This window comes from Mytilus edulis, chromosome 12 (genome assembly GCF_963676685.1).
Source record: "Mytilus edulis chromosome 12, xbMytEdul2.2, whole genome shotgun sequence".
NCBI classification, from domain to species: Eukaryota; Metazoa; Mollusca; class Bivalvia; order Mytilida; family Mytilidae; genus Mytilus; species Mytilus edulis.
In genome coordinates this window covers 71,240,579-71,262,144 of record NC_092355.1, presented here as the reverse complement: position 1 = coordinate 71,262,144, position 21,566 = coordinate 71,240,579, and the positions used below count along the sequence as shown (strand labels likewise).

At 32.9% G+C, this 21,566-nt stretch overlaps 2 protein-coding genes across 2 annotated transcripts in view; one reads left to right on the top strand and one right to left on the bottom strand.

The window, feature by feature from the left end:
• The window catches only part of LOC139499281 (uncharacterized), a 740,979-nt gene that overhangs the window by 480,916 nt on the left and 238,497 nt on the right, over positions 1 to 21,566 (bottom strand). The gene's annotated exons all lie outside the window — the stretch shown is intronic.
• LOC139497820 (uncharacterized) overlaps positions 1 to 21,566 on the top strand; it is a 48,462-nt gene that overhangs the window by 13,404 nt on the left and 13,492 nt on the right. The window contains exons 2-8 of the mRNA XM_071286055.1: positions 534 to 1,398; positions 3,069 to 3,153; positions 3,618 to 3,695; positions 4,622 to 4,662; positions 5,901 to 5,949; positions 8,846 to 9,433; positions 20,350 to 20,433. Of these exons, the coding sequence (XP_071142156.1) occupies positions 538 to 1,398; positions 3,069 to 3,153; positions 3,618 to 3,695; positions 4,622 to 4,662; positions 5,901 to 5,949; positions 8,846 to 9,433; positions 20,350 to 20,433 (1,786 nt within the window). The 5' untranslated portion in view covers positions 534 to 537. The remainder of the gene's footprint in view (positions 1 to 533; positions 1,399 to 3,068; positions 3,154 to 3,617; positions 3,696 to 4,621; positions 4,663 to 5,900; positions 5,950 to 8,845; positions 9,434 to 20,349; positions 20,434 to 21,566) is intronic.

The window sequence follows — 21,566 nt, the reverse complement described above, 5'->3', positions numbered from 1 at the left end:
GTTATAATGCAAATAAAACAAGCTCAAATAAACTGTGATGATACAGTTTCACAGACAAGTTGTGGAAAAGAATAACAACAAGAGGAATATAGGTTTTAATTTTGTTTTACACATTGAACGCTTATTAAAAAAAATGTTGACTAACATTTAAAAATGTTCTATCGATAAAACTTTATTTCCTCTATCGTTTACCGAGAAACATATTCTATCTTTAGTTATGATATATTATCTTGTTTTCATCAAAATTAATCGTAAAAGATCGGACAACGCATTATCTTGATTGTGAAAGACAAGACGTGATCAGACGAACGCAGGATGTTTGCGCTTTCTTTTCACCTGTATCTCTACAGCACATTTGCGCTATAAACTTTAAACAAAATGAACGATATTCCGAAACATTCATTTAACTGATCACGCAAAAGATTAAGTTTCAAATATATCGTTATTTATATTTAATTGGAATGTGTCCATTATAGGTACATAGGAACAAACAGGGGTTTGATTATATGTTAACAAATAAATGTATATTTTAGAAAAATGGCAGAATGGAAGGAGAACAATCCTGGAAAAGAAAACTACGACAAACTGGTGTCACTCTTCCGCACTGGGACTGAAGTAAAACAATGGTTACTTGATTTTTATCTCATTGGCAGACAGTTACATTTACTTGATTGGCTGATAACTCTCAACAACAATTTTTTGCAATTTGAAGATGTAAAACGAGCTCTTAGACAATCATCAACTGTAAACTCCAAAGATCTTTCGGTAAATACAATTAACACTATTTTATCGAGGTATTGTTTTGATATGTTCTGGGATTGTTGTTTGAAAGAAACAAATCTTGAAGATTTACTGAATACTCATAAGGATGAGTTATATAGAAATTATGTTGATATTTTAACTTCCAAAGGGAAAAACATTCAGCCTTTCTTGCCACCAGAACAGCATATCATTATCCTATCAGAACATATTACACCAGTGATATCGAAAGACCAGTGGGATGTTCTCTTCAAACAAGATGATATACCCGAAGAGGGAAGAGAACTCGACATATCCGCATCGAGAGGGATAACAGTATCAAGTCTAGACAATAATCAGCATATGTTTATTCTCAGCACAGTTTGCCCATTATTCAAATCATGTACAGCTGTGTCAGAAGGCCAAATACAGATATCAATTATCGCAGCCCTAGATTGTGAAGTAAACGACATTGAGTTTGTCAAAATATGGAACAACATGGAATTACACATTGTGACAATTGGCAGCCACTGCAAATTGTCTGACTATTTTAAACGTGAATGCAAATCAATAAATCAAACAATATTTAATCGAACCCTAGTACAAGATAACAGAAAATGTATTTTGCAGGATGCTTTTAATAGTCTTTGTTTTATAATGGTAAGTATGATTTTGACGTTACTATTATCGGGTATTTAAGGATGACCAACTTGAATGTTATGTATATCAATGTAATCAATATTGAATTATCTTTTCAACTAACAGACTGTCTTGGTAAGCGATATGATCTGCCCATGATAAATTGTGAAATAAAATCAGATTCTCTCGAAACTACAAATACACATGAACTATGCCTGTAAACTTTCTCTTTATGTTTTGTATTCTGTCATGTTTCAACTATCATTTGACCAAAAAGGTCACAGCTTGATAATATAAACTGAGGCAAAGAAATGTGCCGATACACGGACTCATAAATATTCATTTACTTTGAATAGAAAAATTACATGAGTTGATTAGTGAGTGTCATAGTAGGAGGTATTATATCTTTGCCTGTTTCTTGTCAGAATGCTTGTCACTGATTTTCTTTTAATGTCTTCAATCAAGTCTAGTTCCGATTGTCTTCACAAAAGGGTGTTTAATGCGCAACAACATGAACAACGCACGGTAAAATTTCATTAAAAATTCACATTAATAGCATCACCTATATAAACCTCTGGAAGTATCTGGGTTTTGGTTTTTAGATTTTTATGTCTCATGTAAATATATACAATATAACCTGTAATTTATAATAAAATTAACGGTACTAATTTTCTTGCACCAGATGCGCATTTCGACAATACATGTCTCTTCAGTGATGCTCGTGGCCAAACTTTTTGAAATCCAAAGCTTATATAAAAGATGAAGAGCTATAATCCAAAAGGTCAAAAAAGTATAGCCAAATCCGTGAAAGGAATCAGAGCTTTGCAGGGGGCATTATAACATGCGTATAAAATTTGATATATTTTTCAAAGTACAAATTAATTCGCAGACACACTGTTTTATAAAAAGGGATACAAATATTTTATCCAAATGTATCCGCCTTCAAAGAAAAACAAAATCAGCCGATATGTTTTGTTTGGCGTTGTTATAGGTACATGATGCATGTTCTACTGAAGAATAAAAATCGGTTATAGATTTGGTTTGTCTGACGCGCTGGCATTTTGCTATACTGAAAGATTTAATTAAGAGTTTGTTATAGAGGATACCGCTTGAACCAAGTTTAGGTGTAAAAAGGTGTCAAAAACATAACTCCAAGAAGAACTATGCGGTATGGGCATTGGTCGTTGTTGAAGGCCGTACGATAACCTTTAGTTGTTAATTATGTCTGTGTCATTTTGGTCTCTTGTTGACAGTTTCATTAGCAATCATACCACATCTTCTTTTTATATCCAAGGTAGGTTTAGAAAGCGGAAATTAAAACAAAATGACATAGTATAATGGTTATAAAAACAACCGTGACATAAGCATGATAAGAAATCTTTTGACACAGATCTTACTGTTCGTGATATAATCGTTCTTTCAAGTTGAAAGTGCCATCAGCAAAACAATGATTTTTTTTTAAAGGAGACAACATCGTAAATAATGAATTTTTGCATGGTACTTGCTTTATCAAAGAACTACATTATCCCGCGAACAGAACAACACATAGGAATACCAAATTAAACACGAATTTGAGAGAACTTACACATTGGAATTTCACAAAATTGGAAGAGACTGTTTTAGAATTATTTTTTTTTGCAAGATAAATAAATATAAATTGTTTTGATAATATATTAACATATATTTTACAGGATAGAGACTTCTGTAATCGCGTTCGGAGGGAACTAGATATTATTTCAGAAGAAGAAAATTTAAATCGGGCACGAACACTGTGTGGTATGTTGTTTTAGTAGAACACGATTTACTATTCATCCTTCTATAGTAAAAACAAACTAATTGCAATAATTTACTAACAAAAGCAGACCCAATTATACTCTAAATCAAAATTAACAGTAAGATAAGCAATAGTTAAAAAAAATACCACAACTTAATACACTTTTTGATCATTTCGGAACATCTTTGGTTCATATCCGTATTAATACATTTCAAAATCTGAAAATTGAATATCTCCAGGTAATAACATTTAATCTTTAAAAAACCCTTAGCATTAATGTATTACTTTATTTATATGTATGCATATCATGTATATGATTTTTGAAATAAAATATCACCAGTGACATTAAACTGAGGATGTCAATAACTCTGGGTCACAATACGGCTTTCAACCACTGTGCTATAAAGACTTTTATCAATCAAATTTAAATAAATACGATGAACTTGTTAATCATTGATTATTTCAGGTAGGGAAATATCTGTTTCACTCATTAACGGAAAATACCCAAAAGGTGCATATTCACATAGTGTTATACAAAATGCAGGTAAATGAACAGACATAAACTATTCTATGATTTCTTTTTTTTTTAAATATTCTCTTTATAACAATGATTTTTATGCAATTATTGGCTCTTGTTATTTTGAAATGTTATCCCTTTTATTTTGAAATTAAAAATGAATAGTCTTCTTCTTATATTGTATTGTAAATAAAAAGTATTCGTTCCGTGTATGTTCAAGTGTATCAATATGTATTTTGATTGAGTTAAGCCATTCTAATTGAAATTTAATAGTATGTCTTTCTATATTGTGATGTTACACTTTTGTTGCAGATAAGGGTGAAGGTTTGGTACCACTAAAACGTTTAAACCCGTTGCAATTTTCCTTAGTCGGGAATCTTCAGTTCAGTAGTTGTCGTTTGTTGATGGGGTTCATGAGTGCTTCTCGTTTCTCGTTTTTTATATAGATTATACCGTTGTTTCTCTCGTTTGAATGGTTTAACACTAGTAATTTTTTGGGCCCTTTATAGCATGTTGTGCAGTTTGAGCTAAGGCTCCATGTTGGAGTCCGTACTTTGACCTATAATGGTTTTGACTATATGGAGAGTTGTCGCATTGGCACTCATGCCACATCTTCTTATATCTATTCGATATATAGTCACTTGGATTGGATTGCATAAGAATCTTTGATAGACGATAAAGTATCATAGCGTCACATAAAATGCCATTTTTTAATTATTTTTTCGGATGTTTTGACTCAGTAACTTTTAACAGGAATATCATAATACTACTATGTTAATATTATCTAAATTCATCATTCCATCTTAAGTAGTTTGCTTCTATATTAGAACAAAATAGCTAAGCGTAGCAGTGTACAACTTCTATAAGAGCTACATATACGAAACAATATTGAAAACAATGTATTGATTGTTTGGCTATATTTTACAATTGATTGAAGATAATTTTAATTGTAGAAAACAACATGAAAGTACTCGATTTAGTTTACAGCAAGCAGGTAAATATATATAAAAAAATCTAATATGACGACCCATTATCGTCAACCAGTATAATCATAATATATCTGCCTATCTATCTTAATTTTCGACATTAAAAACGCAGTTTACGTAGGCCAAGACTCAGAAACAATATATTTATCTCTCTTCTACATCCAATGCCGGAGGGGCAAATTAAAAGACTAATTTGTGAATTTAATTTTAAAGCTACAAAGACAGTAACAGTAGAATTCTTTGCGTTTGTAAATTTTTCTACTTTTCTTTTTTATTTCCATTTTGCCTCCATGCAATCAAAGATTGCGGGAACGTATAGCATTATTTTATTTGCCGTCGCCATTAGCTATAGGACGTCGCGTATCTATCTAATATTGTAACTATGTTTATCATATACTTAGACTAAATAACATATAAATTTTACCGTATGATAATAGCATTAAATTGACTTAAATTCCATATTTTTTCGAATTGGTGCTTAGCGGGCTGATATGAAAAGTTTATCACATGCTTCGATTGTTATCACATGCCTTTCCGTAACGTTATCACATGGCATTCCGGTAATACTCGGCCAATTCCGGAAAATACACCTTAATGTTACGTTTTCAGTGAAAAACATTACAAAGTAGTGTACAAAACAATTTCTTGAATACTGGAAAGTATATTGTTTAAAACGATAAAAAAAAAAAAAAAAAAAAAAAAACCACTGAAACATAATTTAGAAAGTTTCTTTAAAAAGTTGACTTTTCCAAACAATGATCAGTATGTATATTGTTGACTTATTTTTTTGTCGATTCGTCCATAATATGTTTTTTTTTCTTTCTCTCTTTCTGTTGAGGCATATGATAGAAAGATTTCAGATTGAATGTATTAAATTTTGGGTCCGACGGCCGTGAACTATTTTTCTCTTTAAACTTCGGGAACCACGCAAAAGGATCAATATATGAATCTGTTATTTTTCTCTACTGTTGAAGCATATGATAAAAAGATCATAACATGTCATTTTTCATATCGCATGTATTATCAGCTTATGTTTGAATAGAATATTGAACTATAAAGTAGTATTTTCTAAAGAGTCAACGTATTCGTATCACAATGCGAATTACACAACTCAAAACTTAACAAAGCAATTCTTAATAATGACCTGGCACCAGTATCGTAACTATAATCCTTATGAATAAACATGTGTTCAACATAAGATGTAATTTAAGTAGGTTATGTTTGTTTTTTTTCTCTTTTTGTTTAGATTATTGATACAGGCCAGCAAGATACAGAGGTGAAAATAGAAACAGACGGTAAAGGGTCCAATGATTGAATATTAGTTATTATATATGTAAGACTAGGAACCGCAATGGTACTCTGAACCGCGATGTCACGCTAAAGTACGATGGCCCACGCTGAGGTGCGATGGTTTTACACGCTGAAGTGCGATGACGGCAGTTTTACCTTAACTTTGTTGATAGCTACGCCGAAGTGCGATGGTCTGCCTGTGACATGGAGTATAATAGCAAAATAGACATGCACATTTAATATCATTAAGAAAGCAACCATGTAACTTCAAAAAGGGGGAGGGGCTGAATTTTTGTCTTAGTAAAAAAATAATTTCACACAAAGCGGTAACATTTTATTTTTGTTTAACACATGTATGCTTGACTAAATATTAGTGAGACGTGATAATTATATCACAGTTTCGAAACTTATATGAGGATGCGAACATGGCGTAGACAATTGTCACTGTAACCACAATAACATAAGACTAGAGCGAATGTGTTCTTACAAATCAGGATTTTTCTCTGAAATAAAACAACATAATATCAATTTGATATAAAAAAAAAATCATTGATAATACATGTTCTAACAATTAATTGTTATTTTTTTTTCTTTATTAAATTGTCCACATAAAATCACGCCAAGCTTACTTAAAGATAAATCAAAATTAAAATCTAAATCAATATATTTTATTTATCAAACGAAAAGTTTGCGGCATAATTCCAAACAATGTTAAGCCCATTTGCTGATCAAGTTCTTTTTTTAGCCGCTTGGCGCCCCATGATTTGCCCCTACATGTAATGCTAAAATTTCTTTCCGGAACTTGCGACATTCGTACTGTCTTTTTCGCTTCCTTTCCTTTGTTAGAATGAATCCTTCATCTACAACCCTATCCTCCTGCATGCGGATCAATGCTGTATTTGAAAACATCGCGATATTCAAAGGCCATGATAAACCAACACACCTCAACGCAAGGACCATCGCACTTCGGCGTGGACCATCGCTCTTCAGCGTGACATTCGCACTTATGCGTCCCCATCGCAGATCCGAGTCCTACATATATATATATATATAAGTTGTCAAAACAGTATCTGGTACAGATTTGAAAAATGTAACACGCATTTATGTAAAAGAAAGTGTTCATCAAATTGTAATGCAAATGGTTTAGGATAAGTACTTATATAGTAATTTGAGACAAACATTTTGAAAGAAAAATTAAAAAAAACGTTGTAAAAATCTATTTGTCTTTGTTTACAAAGTTGTTATCTTTTATAGGATTATAACCAATGTTGACTGATGTACCCCGATTTGTGATGTTTTCACCTACTATGTCTGTTTGTTTTGTTCACGCATCGTTGTTATTATAATGGAATTTGATGCGACTGTCATGCAAGTGGGAGCTTTCGCTTGCTATAATACCAGGTTCAGTTCACAACTTTCTGCATAAGAAATTGCCTGTACAAAGGCAGGAGTACGACAGTTTTGTCATTTCTTTGATGAGTTTGAGCTTTTGCCATTTGTTAAAGGACTTTTCGTTTTAAATTTACTTCTGAGTTCGGTATTTTTGTCATTTCACTTTTTACATTAATTGCCAATGACACAAGTTTTTACTAAATTGGATGAAATCAACCATAAGCAGTCACACGGCTTTAAATAATGAGGAAATACCATACCGAAAAGTCAGCTATAAACGGCCTCAACATGAAGAAAGGAACAATTCAATTAGCCTTATTAATAACAACATAATTAACAAAAAATGATATCACTGACAAATACCAACGACAACCAATGAACTTAAGGCTCCTGACATAAAGCATATTGCAGGGTTACACATGTCCTGTCCTAAACTTGTTCGTTGGTGTGAAGAAGAAACATACAAAGGAGCTATGCTTGAATGCAAAACAATAAACACATATGAGAATCAGCAAAATTCGAATAAAGCTCATTTAAATGCTCCTGATTTGATACAAGCACATCAATATTGTGGCCGGGTTAATCATGTTTGAAGGCACCAACCCACTCTCAATCAGGAAGAGTCGTGTATTTATTAGACGCACATCACCTATTATGTTGCTTTAGATGCTGTTCAGTATATTCGATTTCAATTGACCCGATTTTTTTCTGATGCATCATACAAAGTCTAGCGGAATAACATTGCAGAGAATTCCGCTCAAACCGGTGTTATGGGCTGTCTTAAACTAACAGAGAGTTGAAAGTTGTTTGCTTGCTCGTTGGTACAGGACTCTTTGTGACTTTTAATTGAAGAACAGGAAAACTAGCGCTTTTCGATTGCTTTTTGTGTGTTTTTGTGTTTTATATGGCTGTGTTTGTACTGGGTTTGCATCATGCATTGATTCTCCATACACAACGTTTTTCTTTTACTATACAACAGAAGGACACACTATAGATATCTCATCAGATTAATACAAAGCAGAAAAAAAAAACACAGACCGCAGTGTTGAGATGGTAACCTTAAACTTTTAGAATAAGATTATTTAAAGGTTTGATAAACTCGCAAAGAGAGAATCTTAATTTCTATAATCGGTAAAAAAGATCAAAGTAAACATGTTTTTTTCTGTTTAAATTACATGTTCTATAGATACAGCCAAACTTTATATTCCATTATTCTACATTGAATTATAAGAATAAGGCATTTTATTTTGATTTATTCATATTCATTGATGTTGAAAAGTTGATACAATAAAACATAACCATGATAACAGTATTAATATTATGCACTAGCTTTATTAAAGCAATTTTCCGATCAAAAAACCATGGTTTCAGTGCATTCATACATTGTATCTATGTTCATTTGATGCAAAAACAATTACAAATAATCGTTTGCTTTAATGTATGAGTTGGGTCTCATATTGTGTCAGATTTGACCATTACTTTATTGTATCTTATTTTTCGTTGATTTAGAAGAAAGATGCAAACGTTACAACCATTTGAAATTAGTGCAACTTATAATACACATTGCCAAAGATGTTGTAGCTAGCGTTCTGAAAGGTAGACTACCGAATACTAATTTGGGATACGCCTTTAACGGAATGAAGAATAGATTGCTGCTGGTGTTGGATAATCATGAACGCCAAAAAATATACCCAGATGGTTCAAACTACAGTGGTGACTTAACAGATCTTGATATAAGTACAATGTATAAAATTTTGAGAAATATTAATACAATGTGTCCTCACAAGGAAGGTTGGGGAAACCTGCCAAGAGTTGATGATAGATCCACGTCTGCAAATATTGATAGAATTCGTGTTTTCAAGAATATGTATGTTTCTCATTGCTCAAAATGTGCAATAAACGAAGAAGACTTCTTGTTAGTCTGGACAGAAATTCGTCAATGCATCATCGAATTAGGAGGTTCCTCATACATCTGCAGAATCGACTTTCTATTGACATCTGAAATAAATCCAGTCATTGAAAAAGAACTTTCCAATACATTGGAGCGAGCAATAGAAGCAGAGCGACAAAATGAATTACACTGGAACAATATCAAAGGTATGTTTATTTTATGTATCATAATTGCAATATCTTCTTTGTATTTATAGATGATTCATAAATAAGATTTTCGAGTAGAAAAGTGTCATCCGCTGAATTAAGCATCCCCCTTTATGATACACATGTATTCAGTGATGATCACCGTAAGGCTTAAAACAAAAACATAAATCTACACTAGGTAAGATATAAAAGTATCTGGAAGACGGGAAATTAAATAGCATTAAATGACACATTTGTACCAGATCAAACAACAACAATGGACTGCACACATCTTAAATGCACAAATTTATGCATTACATAAAATAAAATAACACGTTCATATTTGTTACGTTTGGCGGAAGTGTTCTGCAATCAACAATCGGCATTGCCATGGGAACAAACTGTGTCCGTCTTTATGCCGAATTATTCCTTTATTCATATGAGACTGTCATAATACAGGAGTTTCTAAGGGAGAAAGAAAAGAAAAGATAAAAAAAAGATAGCAGTATTCCACCATAAAAATGATGTTTTCTCACCTTATAGCTTACAATTTTCTAACTATGTTGGACTCATCTATTACATTGAACTTGGGATAATAAATACACCAGCTACTTTTAAGCCTGCCTCACATCTTTACTTACGAATAGAAATTGACAATGAGAGTCGATTTCAGCCACCGAATCGTTAACTTAACAGTTCTTTGTAGCATTATTCAAGCAGTGCTTGCATACGGAGTAGGAATCGCCCAATTTATACAATATTCCGGTGCACGCTTTTCTTTTCCTGATTTCCTTGGGTTTTTCTATTCACAAGGAATGTATGAAATCAAGAGTTTAAGTGGTGAAGCCACGATATCTCAGTAGCATGAGTTCGAAGTTCGGCCATCGAATAATAAGATCTAGCATTGTTAAGCTCTTATTTAGACGAATTTTATAAACATAATGTGTTGTCATCCTTGTATAACCATCACTGTTGATTCGATGGATTAAATCTGTCGTAGAGTTGTTACTAGTTTAAACGTACTTGATATAAATAAATATCAATAATTAGAAATAAAAAAAATCTTTAAACCTATGATTGCGTTGTATGAAACACACAATGTTATACGTGTGCATGTATGTGTATTTTGGTAAAGGGGTCTAAATACAGCAAAAGCAACATTTTATAAAAGAAAAAATGTGCAAAAAGTATATTTAAAAAGAACGCATTTTACTAACAGGTCGAACAAAATATGATCTTAAGTCTTGCTGACTGTCATGTCGATTGCTTAACAGAAAACATTAAACTTGCGTGAAATATAGTATACCGCAAACATGAGATGCAAAAATTAGAGCACCATATCCGGAATTCGACAATATAGTCACTTCAGTGATGTTCGGATTCGAACCGGTATTTGGAAGGCTATATAATTTAGCTCATTTTTTGCGTTCTGTTGTGACTGGTTCTGTCATGAATTCTTTGTGTAGGCGTAGGTGTTGTTCTTCTTCTTGGATCTGATCTTGTCTGCCTTCAAGTTTTAAAACAAAAAAATTCATGTTATGTTGAAACGTGTTTGTTTTATCTTGAAAATCAACAATTTTTACATTTTTGTAATCATTTTCATTTGCCAACCAGTCATAGATTTTTTCTAAAGAGTACCTGGATGTTGTATCTTGGTAATGTTAGAGCTCTGTGTATTTGCTCGTCGTCTGTGAACAAGGGAACATTAAAAAAAATATATTCGTATGGCTGGATTATGGATGTATAAAGCCTCGGTCACACCTAACCGGATAGCTCGAACGGACGCCTAACGGATGAAAATAAAAGCTGTCCGTTGATGTACTGACCGAATAAAACGGACGCGTAACGAATGCCTAACGGACACACACCGGACATGCAACGTACGAGAAACGGACGTACCGGAAAGAACGGATGTCGAGCGTACATCAACGGACGAGTAACGCATAAAACAGACACCTAACGGAAGCGTACCTGATAAAACGGATGAACTAGATATACGGAAAAATTAAAGGCGACAATAATAATACATGTACATCGCATACATATTCAAAATGTTTCTGTGTTGTTCTGGTTTGTTCTTCAAAATGCCTCTAAAGGGTAGTGTCCTGAATAAGAGCTGCTTTATTTTGAAGACGTGCCGTTACTTTAAGATCGATTATGGATAATAAGAATTCATGAACCTTAAGAAATCTGAAATACCAATATTTAGAATTTCTGACGCGTTCATCATCCGTTTTATCCGTTATACGTCCGGTAGTAGCTCGTTTCTCATCCGTTTTATCCGTTAAACGTCCGGAAGAACTCCGTTGGTGAATTTGGATGCACTCAACAGTTAGAAAATAAAATTAAAAATGAGTCACAAAATGTTTTATCATCTCCTATTCCTGGATTTTTAATACATTTACCTAACCATGCTAACTGTTGTACATGTGCATATGTATCTTCCATTGATTTCATTTTCAAAATTTAAAAGGGTGAAAAATAATTCCTTTTATGTGTATCCATGGCAACACTCTGCATTTATTTACCATAAAATATTGCAAAAAGGGGAGTGAACATGTCACATGTCCCCCCAAAAATTTGGACTAAACTAGAATTTCAATGCCTTTGAGTGATACCTGTTTAGAAACTGTTGACAGCAATAAAAAGTTGGACAAAAACATTACAATAATTGCTGGAGCAATGTATGGTATGGACATGCAAATACGGACTGTCATACAGAAAACAGCCTATATTACATACATTACATAACCTTGATGTCCATATAAACCCAATACAAAGGCTATTTTAAAACTCAGCTATCCAAAAATAAATTTTATTGCACGCTAGCTCTCAAATTTGAAAAATCCAAAGGGGCTAAAATGCGAAACTACACACCTAACTTTACCTTCCAGACCTGGCCTCCAACGGATGTATAACGGACACGTAACGGATACAAAACGGAAACGAAACGGACGAGTACCGTACAAATCGGAAGCCTAACGGATGTTCAACGGACATTTTATCCGTTGGACGTCCGTTCAAAGTTTTGAACATGCTCAAAATTTTACACCGGACAGAACGGACGTCGACGGATAAAACATACACTCAACGGACATGCAACGGCTATGGACGGACGTCAACGGATAAGAACGGACGTCTAACGGACATGAACGGATTGAAAAAAAGTTATCCGTTAGGCGTCCGTTCGAGCTATCCGGTAAGGTGTGACCGAGGCTTAACGGATATTGTGTGGATGCAAGAGAATCTGCTTGCCATGCATATTGAAACCAATAACAGTCTTACTTCTTCATTACCCATATATAAACGTATATATGGCTCTGAACTGCGATTGTATTCCGAAACACGATAGTCATGCTGAAGTACGATAGTCTACGCTGAAGTGTGTTGATGCAATGTGACTTAGTGACACTAACTTATTGATAGCAACGTATTAATGTGTTTGTAGTAACGCTGACTGCGATGGTATTACTGTAAAGTGGACGTTAATGTCACGATCAAGTGATGGTTTATATTAGCTAAATGCGATGGTATCAAGTTAAAACCTCGGGTCCATTTTGACTAACCCGTTTCAGAAGAGAAATACTGTAAGCACAGCCAAATTTTGCTTATATTGTGGGTTCTCTTTAAAAGCAGGATACATCACAAGAATAACATAAGATTATCTCTACTAAATTTGGCAAAAAACAGATTTACACACAGAATCAAGAGCAACATATTTCAAGAAAAGTTAAGTAAGTTAAGCTGAGATTTAAATATATTTATGTACAGTGGATAGGGAAACAATTTATTACAATTATATGAATCCCTTTCAACTTTGCTGGAGCGAGTTCTGTCTTGTATCACGATCGACAGTAGCCTGCTTTTTTCTAAGTTTACAAGGATGTCTTTATCGTGCAAGAGATATTGCTCTCTCTCAACACGGGTTAGTCATTTATCACCCCTTCTGATGAACTATCATCGATTCTCAAGATCATACTCGCAAATAGTGTCAAGGGAGAGCTATACCAAGGCTCCCCTATTAAATCAAGTTTAATATCAAGACATTTTATAAGTCTCCCAATATTTGCGACATACTTCCGAAATCTGCAGACCTAGATCATCTCTTAGTCGCTTTTTTCTCTATGCTTATCTAACCGTCTTAGATTTACGTTTGTCTGTAACCTCTACCTCCACTACTCAAAAAATGTCTGGACTCGCATCATTTGTTACTTTGATTGCATATCATTTCCTTAGTTATTTTTTTAACCAAATCTAAATGAAATTAGAAGTCGGCTTTGTACTGCGAATCCAAGTTTTCCAAAGTTACACTTTACAAGAAAACGTCAAAATATTAAAACGTCAGGCCTAACTATTGCACGTCAGCAAAAATACTATCTTATTTCGGTACGAACGCTTCAACTTTAGTATGACAATTGCACTACAGCTTCCCTATCACACCTTTGAGTCCTACATATATTCTCCACACATTTCGTATTCGTTGAATACCTTTAATATACCCATCATGGACTTTTAGAGATATGTCTTTATACATGTTATATATTTCGACATTTAACGATCGGGCAGTGCACATCTTTATTAGGAAGAAAGAAGGGTTTCACTTGACATATAATTGATTGCTGTTGATTGTTTAGTTATCACCTAGGCCTGATTTACAATTGTTCATGTTAACGTCACATTGTTTACATCATGAGTTTCAAATTGATTTTTTTTAAAGTTTCTAGCGATTTCATACAAACAACGCTTTGAATTAAATGATAGATTTGTTCTGAATGACGTTTTTTACACAAACATTCATTTGTTTGGGACATTGATGTTTACTTTTGAATATAATTTCGTGGTTTACGGAGCTCGATCTTGGAAAGCCTTAACATATCAAGGGACATAATCCATTTGTCCATAGGTTTCAATTTTGGATGTTGCGCGGTCAGTGACCTTTACAACGAATCTGGTTGCCGTTTGTTATAAACTAATTAATGCGATTTCAATAATTTCAACATCCTCTGATAGCTCTGTAAAAATGGTACATAATTATGTATTGTATCGAACACTTTATTTTATCGGGGATTGTGAGTTGAAATGTACGGTAAAGTGTTTACTTTTGATTGTGATTTAGTTTTTCCTAATTCCTGTAAGCTGGATGATTTTTCTACGTTTTTCGGGAGATGGTTCCCGCCTAAATCGTAGAAAATGATTTAAAAAAAAGAGAACACTATAATAGTTTCGTATGATAACGTTAATTGTTACTCGAATATTCCACATATATACGGAATTAAAGCAAATAATTAAACTTTATAATTTATAATATATAATGATAACTTATTCTTTATTTCAAATCAAACATGTTCCAGTGTGTTTGTGTTTCTTTCAAATACGCATTCTTAGTGACATATCAACGATTTAAAGATTGAAAACACTTTTATGACAACAAATAATTGTCGATGTTTTTGTTATATCTCATCAATTATACAATGAATAAACCATAGCGCACACTCGGTAAACACACACAAATCAAGACGGAGACGTAAAATCCTTAATTACACGAACGGGACACGCGAATCAATGAATGTGTTTGTAGATAGATGTCTTTGTGTGCTGTTAAATTGTTCATTTTAAAATTATTACAAGATGATGACTGATGTCCCATATTTTGACTTTTTTATTTATTATGCCTGTTTAGTTCACGCATCATTGTAAATATAACGGAATTTGATAAGACTGTCATCAAAAGGAGAGGTTTAGCGCTATAAAACCAGGTTTACTCCACCATTTTCTACAGTTGAAAATGCCTTTACCAAGTCAAGGATATGACAGTTGTTGTCCATTCGTTTTTTATGTATTTTGTCGTTTGATTTTGACATGTGATTATGGACTTTCCGATTAAATTTTTCTCTGAGTTCAGTATTTTTGTGATTTTACTTTTTACTGAATTATACTATTTTCGGGGTTATTAATACAATAACATGAACATATTACGACGGGTGCCACATGTGCAGCAGGATCTACCTGTCCTTCCAAAGCATCTGAGATTACCCCATTTTTAGTTTTTCTATGTAGTGTCTTGTGTACTAGTTTGTGTCTGTTTGCCTTTTTCTGTTTTAACCATGGACATGGTATTGTCAGTTTATTTTGTATCTATGAGTTATGATATCTTTCACCCTCTTTTACACTTATCAACTACAAATGTTTTAATTTGTTCTAATACCTTGTTCCTAAGTCAGGAAAAGTGTGTTTTGCATTTTAGTATTTTGTTTCTGTTGTGTTAGTTCTCCACTTATATTAGATGTGTTTCCCTCAGTTTTAGTGTACAACCCGGATTTGTTTTACTTTCTTAATCGATTTATGAATTTTGAACAGCGAAATACTAATGTTGCCTTTGTTTGCAAAGTCTATCCAAATATTGACGATATAACCAATTAGAAAAAATTGCAAGTGCTTAATACTATTCAGAAATCTTTCATGCTATCTTAAAATTTCATCAATTTGTATGCAACCACAAATTTACTGGAAGTACACTCACCATAGATTACTGTAAGGTACACAGATGTGTTGTTTTGCATATTTTACCAATTTGCTCGCTATAATACTTGTTAGCCCTGATTTAAATGCGCCTCGAGTCATTTGAGTTGACATATGATGGTATCTGACAAAATGTCCAATGTAATCACATCGTTAACAATTAATGGAGAAAAAAGTATCAAATGTAATTACCACCTACATCATAATTGATATTTAAAATAATATAAATTATAGTCTCCGAAGAGATTGATTCAATGACTGAAATTCCTTAAATGTTCCTTTGATATTTTCTGTTTCTTCCTTTTTGTATCTTTTGTTGCGAGACCTATATACCTTGTTTTGAACTGTGATAAGACTGAATACCTTTTTTTGTGTTCTTCATTTTTGTGACATTCATTCTCGAAAAATGCACCATATTTTAGAACCACACATTAAAGTAGGGAAATAATTTTACTAAAAGTTTTTTTTTATTAATATACTAGGTAAGGAGAATGGTTATGAGTTAACAAACATATAACCGTATCGCATTCGTGAAGTGTATTTCTCAACTAAGCAGTAATAAGTTCAGTGGTAATAATAGGTTTCCCTCTTTAAGATTTGGGTTTTTATTTTGTTTAAAAATATCTAGATTTAGTCATGTCTTTAGCTTCATAGATAACCATATACGCACTAGCCATTGCTGAAGGTTGCACGATGACCTACATTTGTTTAAATCACGCTATAAAGACTGTGGTTGGCAGTTGTCTTATTGTGAATCATACCATATATTCTGGTTTAATATCATATTGCTAATAGCCTTTAACAAAATGAAAATACCATCAATATTATGTCCTTATAAATCGTCTCTGTTGATTTGTCATCACTAGGAACGCACTAAACCAAACATCACTTGTATGCCAAGGATATCTATTAAATAGTCAATCATCATATAATTTACGAAACGTGTGTTATCAATCACATCAGAATATTAGTATTGCCTACTAAGTCTACCTGACACACATGTATAAGACCATACAGCATATACAGAGCTTTATGGGCTCAAGAGGTCCTAAATAGTCAAATTCGTCGCACTTCAATATTAACCAGGCGAGTTTAACATCAGTTTACTAGTTAATTCTTCTTTTTTTAACAGATTAATTACACTTACTTCGTTAAACATCTTTTCAGTAGTACTATGGCACCGACTACTGAGTTAAAGATGCACTTGGGGGTAAAGAGTCCACCAGAAGCGTAATCGACACAGAGCTAAGAAACGAAAATAACACTTAATGATTTTCTGGCGTTTTATATACTTTTCTCACTTCATCTTCACCCGCAATGCTCAAATCAAAAGATGTAAATAACTGATTAAGCATAAAACATGAGCACATAAAGAGCAATTGACAAAATATAGACCCAACATTAGTCAAATTCAGTAATTGGTTATTCTAAGCAGAGGCAATTAATAATTTTGTAATCAATTTCAAACTAATTTCCACATTTATCGTGGTAAGCAGCGGAAAATTTACAACGGTTGGTTTGAAAATAAGTTAGGGCCGAAGCATTGACCACTGTGAGACTGTAAGTGATACGAATGGAAACAATATGTTTTTGTTACAGTCCATCAGTATTTGTATCAACCCGGCGATAGTTATTTAAATAGTTCTGGACTTTTTAGGGGGTTTCTTTTCAAAGTAGTGTAATACACTGATAAATCCTAACAAACTGTATGCGGAGTTCAGTTTTATTTAGTTGTCTGTATAAACAGTGTGCTTATGCTTTTACATGAACTATAACACATTTATAGAAAGTTATACTAGTACATTGAGATATTAAAAGAAAAAAGTGCAAACTCTCTCTGGCCGCACTGTTCGCAAGTATTATACTAGACATTCCATGTAGTATATATAAAAGAGGGATATTTTAACTCATTGATCGAAAATAAATTGACAACGCCGAAGAATAAGACAAACTGATAAATAAAACTCCTGTACCATGAGACACAATATAGAAAACGAAAGAATTAACAGCACAAACCCAACGGAAGCTGGGGTGATCCCAAGTGCTTCGGAAGGGTAAGCAGATCCTGCTTGACATGCAGCACCTGTCGTGTTGCTCATTTTATTACAAACCTGGTAAAAGTAAAATTCGGTAGGTCAAATTAATGAAAAGGGAACGGAATTGTAGTTACGACAATGGGTATACGTAGTGTCTCCTTTCTTTTCTAATAATGTCCTGATGTCCTAATGAAATATCTATGCATTAGTGTTCTAAATGATGTCCATTGCGTTGCATAAACAAGCATTTTTATCATAAATATATAATGTATACACACAACTTAACACTAAGTTTTAATTTTTATTCATTATCATGGCTTAAATCTAACTGTTGAACATATATAATAATATCTTAATTTATATTAATTAGGTTTCACTCATCTCAATTGTGGCACACACCAAGAAAGAACTTAATGATGAAGTGCATACACAAAAACAATAAAACATAAAACCATTATATATACATAAGAGGACTAGCATGCACAGAGTTAATGAATATTTACAATTAATCTCTAAATGGATAGAAGGAGATATTTGAAACATTCAGTGATTTTCGGTACTCTATGATAAAAGGGTCATTGCACAAATATTGTCTTTCTTCACCAAGTTAAAGTCGCACATTACTGCCATTCACAACAAACCAGTAAAAATGTGGAATGGCTTATGTCTGTACTCGACTGTACTGTTTTTTACTCGACTTGTCTGAATTAGTCTGAAATTTTATCCGAGTCTTAACCATACTCGACTGTCCTGATCTTTACTTGACCCGTCTCTTTGCCGATGAAATAGTTTGAACTATAACTCGACCAGTCTGAAACAGATTTGAACTATTCTCGACCTATCTTTTTTTTTCAGTCTAAACCACACTCGACCAAAGGTCAAATCAATCCTCGACCAATCTTAACCATACATGTACTTGACCAAATAACCTCTACTTTTTTTTAAATGTTGACTGTTAAAATACATTTCTTTGTATATGACATGACAACAGCCACAATCAGATAAAGCTATCTATAAAAACAGATTTTTACATCTTTACATGATTCTCAGATTTATTAAATAGAGATAGTTAAATCAAGTTAACTTATATAAGAATTTAAATACATTAATTTTAAGATATGTTCTTTTACCTGAAAACCACACCAAAACTGAGGGTTATTAAACCTTATTAATGTGCTGCTTGTTTGGCATAAGACTTTTTTAACTTAAGTTTTCTATATTCCATAATACAAACTAAATTGGTTTTTTGGTCACATACAATAGTTTTGTAATTATTGAATCATTTTAAATAGACAACGACAGCCAACAAATCACTGAAATTATTTAACCTTCTATTAGAAATATTTCTATTATTATAATTTGATATATTATAAAAATATATATCAAAAAGGAATAAAAGATTATTGAAATTAATATCATAATTGTTTTCTGATTAGTGGTGAAGTATAAAGTAATACCTCTTGCTCATGTTGTTAGGGGGAAACTCATTAAAAACACACCTGGTCAGAGAGTGTTGAATTTCTGAATAACTTTCATTGAAATTGAGACATCCTGTTTCACTTTAATCGCAAGGACTTTTAAAATTACTTTACTTTTTAGTGAATGGTGAAAAGTTTCCATTTATCAAGAAATATGTCTAAAACATTCAAAAAATTTTGAATAACATTAAAAATATAATTCACATTCATATTTTTCCGTTTTAGATTATTTGATGAGCTTGCTTGATTTTTATTTTAAAGTTGATATATAGATGTGAGTGTTGATAACTATGGTGTTGAGGTTATATTATGTTTATTGTAACATTTTGGTTTCGATGCTATATTGAATACGTTTTTAATTTCAAATTGTTGTTTAAATTTCTAGCAAGGTGATACTAGCTGTTTTAAAACAGTTCCTAAATTGATCATGTTGATGAAATACAATATATAGATACAAAAATTAGTAAAGATTAGTTAACACTTAGCCGAGTATGGTTCAGACTAGGTCAAATATGGTTCATACTATGTCGACTATGGTTCAGACTAGGTAGATCATAGATCAGACTAGGTAGATGTTAATTCAGACTAGGTATATCATAGTTCAAACTAGTTCGAGCATGGTTCAGTCGCGTATAGAATTGTGACGTACTGGTCGAGTAAACATCAGCTAACTGTGGAGAATCATTAAGTAAATGTAAGACAAATTCATATTGCCTGTAGTGATATGATATGCAGTTCAAAACAATATTCCTGAATTGTAGTGCAATTACCATATAGTATGTATAAAATATTAAATCATAAATCAATGGATAATATTTTGTTTTACTGCATAATATGTGAACTGTCAATTCTGTTAACATGCTTAAACAACTATACTGAAAATTTGAAGATTACTTTTTTTCAGAAGAATTGGATAATATCAAACAACAACTTAACATGATCAGCACACACTGCATGAAGGACGCATCGACTACCAAAAATTCCTCAGGTGAAATTGCAATTGAAACAATGTTTTACAAATATGACATTTTTTTAATCATTTTCTTACGTAAACACATTGCAAACGTGATAAAATCAAATCTTTCTTGACAGCAGAACTAGAAATTAAGAATAATTATTCGCTGTATCTCAAAAGGTATGATTATAAGCTACCCAGCAAAATCTAATGCAATTAAATTTGACTTGTGATTGGTAGGTTTAAAGTTCGTTTATGGTCAATCGTTTTCATTAGTTTAGCAACTTGCATATTATAACATGATAACTAACATGTAGATATCGCGCTATTTACACACAAACAGTCTTATCGCACCATTTGAACAATATAAAATGCAATTAATTAGACAGTACAAACATGTTCTTAAGTACTTAAAATCGCGAAATTGACTATTCATTATTCTATATAAAAAATTGTGAAATAAATGAAATCTGGTTGAAATCAACGAAACTGAAAACGTATGAATGTGATACAAGTAAAACTATCAATGATATTAAACAAAAATATTGTTATTAAACTTAACTCGGTGAAAAAATTGTGTATTTACAATAATTAGTTTATATGTGGTTTTTAAATCTGATAGATGCTTTTTGTGTTTTTTGTTAGATATTCTTTTTTCTTTTTTGAGATTGTGACACAGTGATGACTGCTGTACCCATATTTTTACTATATTAACTATTATTTCTGTTTTGTTCACGCATCGTTGTAAATATAATGGAATTTGATGCGACAAGGGTTTACTACTATACAACCATATTCAATCAGCCATGTTCTACCTTTGAAAATGCCGGTCCCAAGTCAGGAATATGACTGTTGTTGTTCATTCGTTTGAAGTGTTTTATCATTTGATTTTGCCATTTGATTAGGATTCCTTGTAGTTAAGTATTTTTGTGATTTTCCTTTTCCCTAAGCAATACACATGATACATGCAATAACATTTTCAAACCAGTGGCGTAGCTAGGTATTCAGTCAACTGTAGGCACCAATCGGCAGGGGGTCTGGGGCCGCTCAAGGCCCCAAGTAAGTCAAGGGCAGAGCCCTGGTAGGGGTCTGGGGGCGCTCAAGGCCTCCAGTAGGTCAAGGGCAGAGCCCTGGTAGGAGGTTCAGGGGGGCAAAGCCCCCCCCCC